Raw genomic sequence first — 10,235 nt, forward strand, 5'->3', positions numbered from 1 at the left:
GGGCACGTTATCCCCATACGCTTAGCCAGCAGCAGCTGACTACGCTTCACGAGCTTCCCCGAGACAAGCGTGATAGCACTTCCCAAATCAACCAGTGCCATGGTCTCTACCCCATTTAGCTTCACTGGTCTGGTGTACAAATATGGGGTTAGTGAGACCCCTACAAGGTGGATTACTGAGCATGGCTCTGCCCAGTTCCCCAGGTTACACTGCATAGGCCCCTCAGCATTGGGATACTGCGCAGCTATGTGTCCCCACTCCCTGCAGGTGTAACATCTGTATGGAGCCGCAGGCGTTCCCCGGTCTCTTGGTTTGGCCAGTCTAACATCACGATCCTCTTCCCCCTCAGTGCTCCGACTCTTTGTGGCTTCTGGTGGACCTTTACAGGCCATCCCACATCGATGTTGGTGAAACGTCCCTTGTGATCCACCAGTGCTTGCAGTGCCATTGAAAAGTACCCCTTGCGGTTTATGTACTGGCTGCCAAGGTGGTCCGGTCCCAAGATAGGGATATCCGTTCCGTCTATTGCCGCACCACAGTTAGGGAACCCCATTGCAGCAAAGCCATCCAGTATGACCTGCACATTTCCCAGGGTCACTACCCTTAATAGCAGCAGCTCAGTGATTGCGTTGGCTACTTGGATCATAGCAGCCCCCACAGTAGATTTACCCACTCCAAACTGATTTCCGACTGACCGGTAGCTGTCTGGCATTGCAAACTTCCACAGGGCTATCACCACTCGCTTCTCAGCTGTGAGGGCTGCTCTCATCTTGGTATTCTTGTGCTTCAGGGCAGAGGAAAGCAAATCACAAAGTTCCATGAAAGTCCCCTTATGCATGCAAAAGTTTCGCAGCCACTGGGAATCATCCCAGACCTGCAACACTATGCGGTCCCACCAGTCTGTACTCGTTTCCCGGGCCTAGAATCAGCGTTCCACTGCAGGAACCTGCCCCATTACCACCATGATGTCCAAATTGCCAGGGCCCGTGCTTTGAGAGAAGTCTGTGTCCATGTCCTCATCACTATTGTGATCACGCTGTCGTCGCCTCCTCACCTGCTTTTGCAGGTTCTGCACATACTGCAGGATAATGTGCAAGGTGTTTACAATGCTCACAACAGCAGCGGTGAGCTGAGCGGACTCCATGCTTTCCGTGGTATGTCGTTTGCAGGAAAGTAGGAGAGCAGAGTTGCAGCGAAAGCGGTGGATGACGACGGATGCCATGAGAAAATATATTTATACAGAACGACGAGAGGACCTGCGAGGTGGATTCATGGCACCAGGAGAGCAGAGTTGCAGCGGAAGCGGTGGATGACGATGACAGTTAGCAGTCTTACTGCACCGTCTGCTGACAGCAGTACGGCGTCTGCACGGAAAAAAGGCGCGAAATGATTGTCTGCCGTTGCTTTCACGGAGGGAGGGGCGACTGACGACATGTACCCAAAACCACCCGTGACAATGGTTTTGCCCCATCAGGGAGCTCAACCCAGAATTCCAATGGGCAGCCGAGACTGCGGGAACTGTAAGATAGCTACCCACGGTGCAATGCTCTGAAAGTTGACGCTAGCCATGGAACTGTGGATGCACTCCGCCGACTTAATGCGCTTAGTGGGGATACACACAATCGACTGTATAAAATCGCTTCCTAAAAACTGACTTCTATAAATTCGACCTAATTTCGTAGTGTAGACATACCCTTATTCACCTACCCTAACCAGAATAAGTTATACCAGTATAAGGCACCTTATACTGGTATAGCTACATCCACACTAAGTCCACGAAAAGTGACTGAAAATGAAGTTTTGGATCCCACAAAAGGCATTCTGTTTTTCTGATCAATCAAAAGTATGCGAATACCCCCACAGGTCAAAACCCAGAAGCGTTGGCGTTACTCCAGGAGCCCACCGTTCAGTGCCCTTTCTCACGCTGCGTCAAATGCCATGCTGAGTACCTGCAACAATTATAGTTGAATTCTGTTCAGTCAGTTTTCAGTCTAAGACTTCTATGGTAGGGGTCTGTGGACACCAGGTTGAATATCTACCTCCATTTGACATTTTTTAAGGGTCCGCAAATGAAAAAAGGTTGAAAACCACTGTGTTACCTGCTGTGCAAACACAGAGGTGCTGCAACTAGCTGCATCAGTCCCCATGTGAATCACCACTTGGTAATCCACCAGATTTGATAGGAAATATTCCATGCAGAACAGCCACTTCCTGGCTCCTCGACCCGTGGCTCAGTGAGAGCATGCCATAGAGACTCCACTCACTCACTGCCCCGCGCCGGCAGACTTAGAGCCCTTTGCACTGTTTTCTTTGCTCCTTAAGCTCCCCCTTGCTGCATGGAGTGAGGCCCCCCCAATAAGTTGCATAGTTTTGTATTTATCTTTGTACACAGTTTCCATTGTCCCTGTGCGCACCTGGTACACGGAAGTTGGCAGTAAAGAAATAAGAATGTTATTGCTGACCTAACTCACCAGCTTGTAAAAGATCTTTAGTTCTTTCAATGCTCTTCTGTAATTTGATTCTTCCAAAATATGGATCAAAGAGGAAGGGAAATAACAACTATTGCATCTCCACAACAGCTCATAAAACCAAACCTGATAAATGTTATTCACTGTGATTAAATTATCTTCATTTCAAGGGAGAAGGAAAATTAAATCTTTCTTCCTAAACATTGACCGTGTCCCGGCAGACTGATACAAATTGACTTGCTATCATTAATAGATCTGCAGTATTATATCACTCACCCCAGCATACCTGTGATCCTCAAATACAAGGGATAAGTACTGTATGTATACTGGAGTGGATCTATAAGCAATATATTGGGTAGGGGGATGGTGTACGTCACCATCTAGTGGGTTTCCCATCAAGAAGATGTGGGATCGTAGCAATAGCTGAACACATTTCAACAAAGGTTTTGACAAAGTGTCCAAGTCCAAAGTCAGAGGGCTTCTGTCTCCAGGGCTGTTAGCCCAGGACATTTTGGAAGCATTAAATTTCATTTAATTTCTTTATAAAGGTTAAATAGAAAAATCACACACACAAAAAAGGACGAAATCCGACTCCAACACTTACTGCCCACCCCCGACCTGTGTGATTCTCAAAAGTTTGCAGATTCCACTTTTCAACAGGACTTGCTGCTTTTGAGACATGTGTGCTGTTTTAGTACATGGTTTGTAGGAATAAAGTTAGGTTTCTTATCGAAATATTGTTTGTTTCAACTTTTTTCTTTTTGTTTAATACCCAAAGTTCACATTGTTAATATATTGCAAAACTGCATGTAATGAGTTACTAGAGGACCACTATCAATTTAAAAAAAAAAAAATCACATTTCTGTCTGAAGTTTTTTGACCTTCTGTTGTTAAAAGTAGCGTTGATGAATATTACAAAAGAGACAGCCAAGAGCAAAAGGACTTTGCGTATTTTTTTCAGGTTTAATTTTGTGGATTTGACAGCACTCTGTGTACGGTTAATTTCACTGTTTCGGTGCAGTCAGATTCCCATGTTATTTGCTTTAGATCTTTCATACAAGTACATGAGTGTAAAACTATATTTTAAAATAGTAAAATGTGATTATAAAAGCACAAAAATTGGCTGCAGCACTCATGGATCACCATAGTGTCCAAAAGAAATTTTTAACACGACCAAATTACACTACTAGATTTCAAATTTACATTATTTTTTTAAAAACACAACTTATTTAAACAGAATGAAAAATTGAAAATAAAAATAAGCCATTAAGAACTTTACGAAATTTTTTTTTAACCTACAGCAACCTTGGCTTTCATGATGATGCACACTGAGGTGAAACATATGATGTAGTTTTAGCAGGTTCAGAGGAAGAGATATTGGAAGGAAGTTCCTCTTACCTGATCTATGTATTTCTAGGCATCACTCCCAATAATTTTAGGTTCATGTTTATCTCTGATGCTATGTCCCTTACCTTTACGGATGATTAAGGTGATCAGATAGCAACTGTGAAAATACAGGACAGGGGGTGGAGGGTAGTAGGTGCCTGCATAAGAAAAAGTCCCAAAAAACAGGACTGTCCCTATAAAAACAGGACATCTGTTCACCCTACGGACGATTAATAGGAGAACAACTGCTATAATAAAAGTTTACAACAGAATTAGGCATGGGCAGTGGTATCATAGGCAGGGGGCAGCTGTGCCTCCCTAAACAGCCTACTATGGCCCCGCCCACACTCTGCCCGCAGGCCAGGCCCCCTCCTGTGGTTCCCAGTGCTCTGCCCTGGCTGGCTGGCTCAGGCTGGCTGGGGCTGGCTGGCCTGCCTCTCGCAGGGACTCAGGGTGGCTGGTTCTGGGGCCATGCCACTCAGCGCACTGGGGTTGGAGGTGCTGCAGCCATGCCACCTGGAGCACCAGGGCTGCTGCTGCCTGGCACACCAGGGCTGGCTGCGCCACCCAGCCGCCCAAAGCTGGGTCTCGCCGCCCAGCGCTGGGGGCCGCTGTGAGCGTGCTCTGGGATCCTGAGGGGGAAGGGGGCAGAAGGGGAGGGGCGGGGCCGGGCCTTGGGCACAAGGGGAGGGGCTGGGGGCTAGCCTCCCCCAACTGCTGGGTCACCAACTGCCCACGGAATTAGATAAATTCATGAAGGATAGGCCTATCTGTGGCAATTAGCCAAGATGGTCATGGATGCGGCTCTAGGTGTCCCTAAACCTGATAGCCAGAAGATGGGTCTGGATAACAGGGTATAGATCACTCAATAAATTGCCCTGTTCTGCTCATTCCCTCTGAAGTATCTGGCATTGGCCACTGTCAGAAGACAGGATACTGGGCTAGATAGACCATTATTCTGACCCAGTATGGCCATTCTTATGTTCTTAATGTCTTTTCTGCTTTAGGATAGACTTTGGCAGCTTAAAATACAAGAAAAGGGAGGCAAAGGAACTTGGTTCCAGAATTCTGAAGAGGTTTCACTGACTTAATTAAATGGGTTAAACCAGTGGTTCTCAAACTTTAGCAACCCGAGGACCCCCATTTTGATTTAAATGTTTTGTGGACCCCTAAGTCCCCTGCTCAGCCCCAGGCCCTGCCCCCACTCCACACCTTCCACCAAGGCCCCACCCCTGCCCCACCTCTTCCCGCCCCTGCTCCACTCTTGCCTCTCCTCTTCCCTGCCTCTTTCTGCCCCTCCCCTGAGTGCGCCCCGTCCTCACTCCTTCCGCTCCCTCCCAGCGCCTCCTGCACACCACTGAACAGCTGTTCCACGGCGTGCAGGAGGCGATGGGAGGGAGGGGAAGGAGCTGCTCAGCAGGGCCAGCGGCCCTGGACACGACTTGCAGACCCCCTGGAGTACCCTCACAGACCTCCAGGATCACAGACCCCCGTTTGAGAAACCCTGGGTTAAACCATATGGTATTAGCTAGTGTTAGTCGTGGACAAACTGCTTTACACAGGAGAGGTCCCGTCACTGCAGGATATCTGGGATGACTAAACCTACCATGTGACCAATAGCATGCTACCCAGTGAAACCTACCAATAAAGGGAAATACGCCACTTGTTCTAAGCATGTAGGATGACGATTCATTTAAAAAAAAGACATTTTTGAGATATATAGATCAGGAGCTCTTGAATGATTAGATCATGGCATATCTATATTTGTTCAGTAGAAAAGAATTCTCTACTGGACATCCAGGACAAGAAAGAATGACGACGGTACTCAACTCTATGCCTCATTGTTGGCCAACCCATTATGAACTCTCTCTCCACTCTCATATTATCCACCCAACATTTTTAGATGGATTAGAGACATTTGATTAAGATTCAAGTCAGATAAGATGATGCTCCTAGGTACGGTGAAACATTTTGAGGACAGTTGACAACCTGTGCTTCCATTATGCAAGGAGTATGGACACAAAATGTGGAGGTTACCTTGACAGCTCCCTCAGCATGGAAGCTCTCCCAGCATGGCACCCAGTGGTGAATTCCTATTATTGCCATCTCCAATTTATCCAGAATATCAGACTGATTCTTGCGAGCATGGCCCTTTTCAAAGGCATGTGTGCATTTGTTATATTCAGTTTAGACTACTGAAATAGATGTCTAACTGGACTTCCCCTAAAATTGATCCATGGGGCGCAACAGTTGCAGAACACAGCTGTCTGTTTGTTCATAGGATTGCAGCAAGGAAGTTCGTTGTACCTCTGCAATCTACACTCGTTTCCAGTATGCCAAAAGGATGTGATCTACTGTATTTGTCTTGGAAAGTGACACTCCATGGTCTTGGGCGGAGCAAGGATTGTGGATTCCTCCCACAACTCCAGTAGATTTCCACTGCACGTGACATTTATACTAGGGTTGTATGAAGGTTCAGGGGTTTGGCCCAACACTATAAAAGCTGCACAGACAATGGGCAATTATGCGACTATAAGCATAAACTGTTCAGACCTCAAATACAATTATTTGTAAACTGGAGAATACATTAAAAATATAAGGGGCTAAAGGCAAATATGTAAAGGTTAAAAAACAACCACCACATACATACACACACCTGGAAAAAGGGTTAAATTTACATTTTTTCCTCTTTGTTTGTAGGTAATTAGACCACACCTTAATGTCTATACTGATCCAGACACAATTTTGGGATTTAAAAAAAATAAAATAATATATTGGCAGGCTTTGTAAGGAAGACGTGTTTGTAAAACTCAAACTGTGGGAATACTGAAATCACCTGACCACCACCACTAATACATAGAATAGTGAGCCTTCTCAGTGGATGCATCACAGTGTACTCCATTGACTTCAGCAAAGCTATGCCAATTTATACTACCTTACTCATAAAAAGGAAAGGAGGACTTGTGGCACCTTAGAGACTAACCAATTTATTTGAGCACAAGCTTTCATGAGCTACAGCTCACTTCATCAGATGCATTCAGTGGAAAATACAGTGAGGAGATTTATATACACACAGAATATGTATTTTCCACTGAATGACAGGTTTCAGAGTAGCAGCCGTGTTAGTCTGTATTCGCAAAAAGAAAAGGAGGACTTGTGGCACCTTAGAGACTAACCAATTTATTTGAGCACAAGCTTTCGTGAGCTACAGCTCACTTCATCGGATGCATACTGTGGAAAATACAGAAGATGTTTTTATACACACAAATCATGAAAAAATGGGTGTTAATCACTACAAAAGATTTTTCTCTTCCCCCCCCCCCCACTCTCCTGCTGGTAATAGCTTATGTAAAGTGATCACTCTCCTTACAATGTGTATGCTAATCAAGGTGGGCCATTTCCAGCACAAATCTAGGTTTTCTCTCCCCCCCCCCCCCGTTGGGGGGGGGGACCTTTTGTAGTGATTAACACCCATTTTTTCATGATTTGTGTGTATAAAAACATCTTCTGTATTTTCCACTGAATGCATCCGATGAAGTGAGCTGTAGCTCACGAAAGCTTATGCTCAAATAAATTGGTTAGTCTCTAAGGTGCCACAAGTACTCCTTTTCTTTTTGTGAATACAGACTAACACGGCTGCTACTCTGAAACCTATCTTACTCATGTGGATAAACCTTGATTCTCAGACTTACTCCTATGATTAAACATTTAGTGGCAAGACTCCTAACTGAAATATTAGGAAAAAAATCACCATCCAGTGATAAGTTAGTCAATGGAACTAATTTAGTAAGATAACTTAGCATCACAAACTAGGTTAATTTTAGATAAAAATAAACAAGCATATGAAACAGGTAGAGTCCCATCCCCTGAAGCAGGAGGTTAATGACAGAGTAGTCCCTTATCACTGATGATTTAAGTTCGATTTGCATTGAGATTCACCACAGAAAACTGTCCTACAAAAATAGTTTAATATTCAAAGCTACATCAATCATATACAAATCTTTACATCAGACATTCTGAATTCTTTTTTGTTGTGGGGATAGGATATTACTCAACATAAATCTAGCTCAGCGTGGGGGAATTGTTTTAATGGGAAGATATGGTCATTGTGAAATTCATTTGTAGCTGCTTTTAAAAAAATATATCCATGCATAACAAAAACAAGTAATTTAGAAGAAAAACAGCAACAGCTTTTCAGACAACACAGAGCCAACAAAACTAGAAGTGATCTCCTTACTCCTTCCACTCTGAAATGCCCTGTCCATTTGACTAAAATAATATAGTAAGAAAGCACCGTGGGAATTCACCAACGTTTACTACATATTCAGCAAGCCAGACTTAGTCTCCACGAGGCGACTCAGTCTGGAGCAATCCTGCCTGTTGCTTTTTTTTTTAATAATAAAGATTAATGATTTTTCCTCCAAGACGTAAGCAGGAAAAAGGCTGTTACCTAGTAAGAGGAAGGAGAAGAGCCACTGAATGACGGCAACTGTCTGAATTCTCCTGGCCAGGGGAATGTTGATGGGAGCAAACTCGACCTTCATGCTGCGTCTGTCCTGTCCTGCAGAGTTACAACCTTCGCTCTTCCCCGGAGAGGCGGATAGCAGCAAAAAGAGGAAAGCAAACAACCGACTCCCAGCTCTGATCCCGCCAGGATTAAATCAGGTCCCCAGTGCTCCGGCTGGCCATCGCTCCCAGCAAGTTGAAGTTCAGGGGGTGAAGGTTCCCGGCGCCGGGGCAGCCTGCTGCCTTAGGGTGAAACGTCACTGAGCGCAGCCAAAGCCTCGGGGCTTGCATGTGAGTCAGCCAAGCGGCGCAAAAGTAGCAGACTCAGACCACAGCCCGCATGCACCTACCTTAAGGCAACTCGCTGCCCTCGGCTCCTCCCGCCAGAGGCAGGGCCCGCGCCCGCGGGGGCAGCGAAGGTGGAGAGGGGCAGGCCCGGGCCAAGAGGGCGGCCCGCCGAGCAGGAACCACTTTGCTGGGACGTGATAGGCTGCAGCTCTGGGCGGGGGCCGCCTGCTCCAGCAGTGGAGAGACTGCAGGTCAGCGAGGTGAGGGCCGGGGGAAACTCTGACTGTAGTGCAGCAAGGGAGCATTGCAGGCCAAGAGACGATCCCAGCGGGGAGGGACAGTGCCGGGCCAGTGACAAGGGGAGATCCGAGAAGAGGTGGTTGTAATAAGATGTGGCTTGTCGGTACAAATAGGAACCATCAGCTGATCCTTTCCACGTGAAGCTCGACCCTGTACCATTGGACTGTGGAAAAGGTGCCTCGCATTAGGGGCGTGGGTCCAACAAATACGAGCAGAGTAAAAAGAAAAGGAGTACCTGTGGCACCTTAAAGACTAACCAAATTTATTTGAGCGAAAGCTTTCGTGAGCTACAGCTCACTTCAACGGACGCATTCAGCCTACACAGAACTCTTAAAACACCCAAAACCTGCATAAGATTTCCCCCATAGCTTTAAGCAGCTGCCTCCACATTTCTATGGTCCCTAAACAGTATTGCCAACCCAAAAGGTTCAAAAATCACAAGTCAAACTCCAAAAAATTATGAGATTGGCCCAAATATGATTTTTTAAACTACACTGTAATTTTAAACTACACTGTTTAACTACAATTTTTTAAACTACACTGTCTTTAATCTTTTGAACTCCCTCTGCCCGCCCTGGTGTGTGTGCATGCACACACGTCCAACCCAGTGTGTGTGTCAGTTACAGTATTAACAACTCTTCCTAATTTAGGGCTTGGCTATGTGACACTGGCAAACCAGGGGCCAGCTCTTGCCAAGGCTTTACACCCCCGCCAAGCACTGACAAATTAATTGCTGGAAATCAGTCTGTTTCACCCTGGGCCAGCCCACAACATTTTGGCACCTGAGGTGTGGAGCTCAAATGATGCCCCCTCGCTTGGCCCAAAACTTTGAAAGGTCTCAATTCTGCCTTCTTCCTGTTTTACTCCTCTCATGGTACTGCTCTGCTACGTACCCTAATAAAGGAGAACAAACAACTTAAAATGCCTTGTTCAAAAATTTTAAGTAACACTTAACTTTCTACACAGTAAACACTGGCATTTTTATCTGTTTGAATAATCAAAGTGGTGGTTTCCGTGCCTTCCTGGTTGCAAAGATTTGAACTGCTTCCTGAAAGTCCACAGTCTGGGCCAGCTCATGCTCTATTGCAGGGGTTGGCAACCTATGGCACATGTGCCAAAGAAGGCATGAGAGCCGGTTTTTAATGGCACGCTGCTGCCTGCCGGGTCCCAGCCGCCGGCCCCGCTCAGCGCCTGTTGCCGAAAGCAGGCTGGGATCCCAGCAGGCAGCAGTGTGCCATTAAAAATACTGCCCGCCCCAGCCCGCTCTTCTCCGCCCCCCCCCCCCCG

At 46.2% G+C, this 10,235-nt stretch overlaps 1 protein-coding gene across 1 annotated transcript in view; it reads right to left on the bottom strand.

The window, feature by feature from the left end:
- The window catches only part of MOGAT1 (monoacylglycerol O-acyltransferase 1), a 30,556-nt gene extending 21,399 nt beyond the window's left edge, over positions 1–9,157 (bottom strand). The window contains exon 1 of the mRNA XM_007058184.4: positions 8,305–9,157. Within this exon, the coding sequence (XP_007058246.1) occupies positions 8,305–8,398 (94 nt within the window). The 5' untranslated portion in view covers positions 8,399–9,157. The remainder of the gene's footprint in view (positions 1–8,304) is intronic.
- Positions 9,158–10,235: the final 1,078 nt, after the last annotated feature.

Source organism: Chelonia mydas, chromosome 9 (genome assembly GCF_015237465.2).
Source record: "Chelonia mydas isolate rCheMyd1 chromosome 9, rCheMyd1.pri.v2, whole genome shotgun sequence".
In the NCBI taxonomy this organism is placed as follows: Eukaryota; Metazoa; Chordata; order Testudines; family Cheloniidae; genus Chelonia; species Chelonia mydas.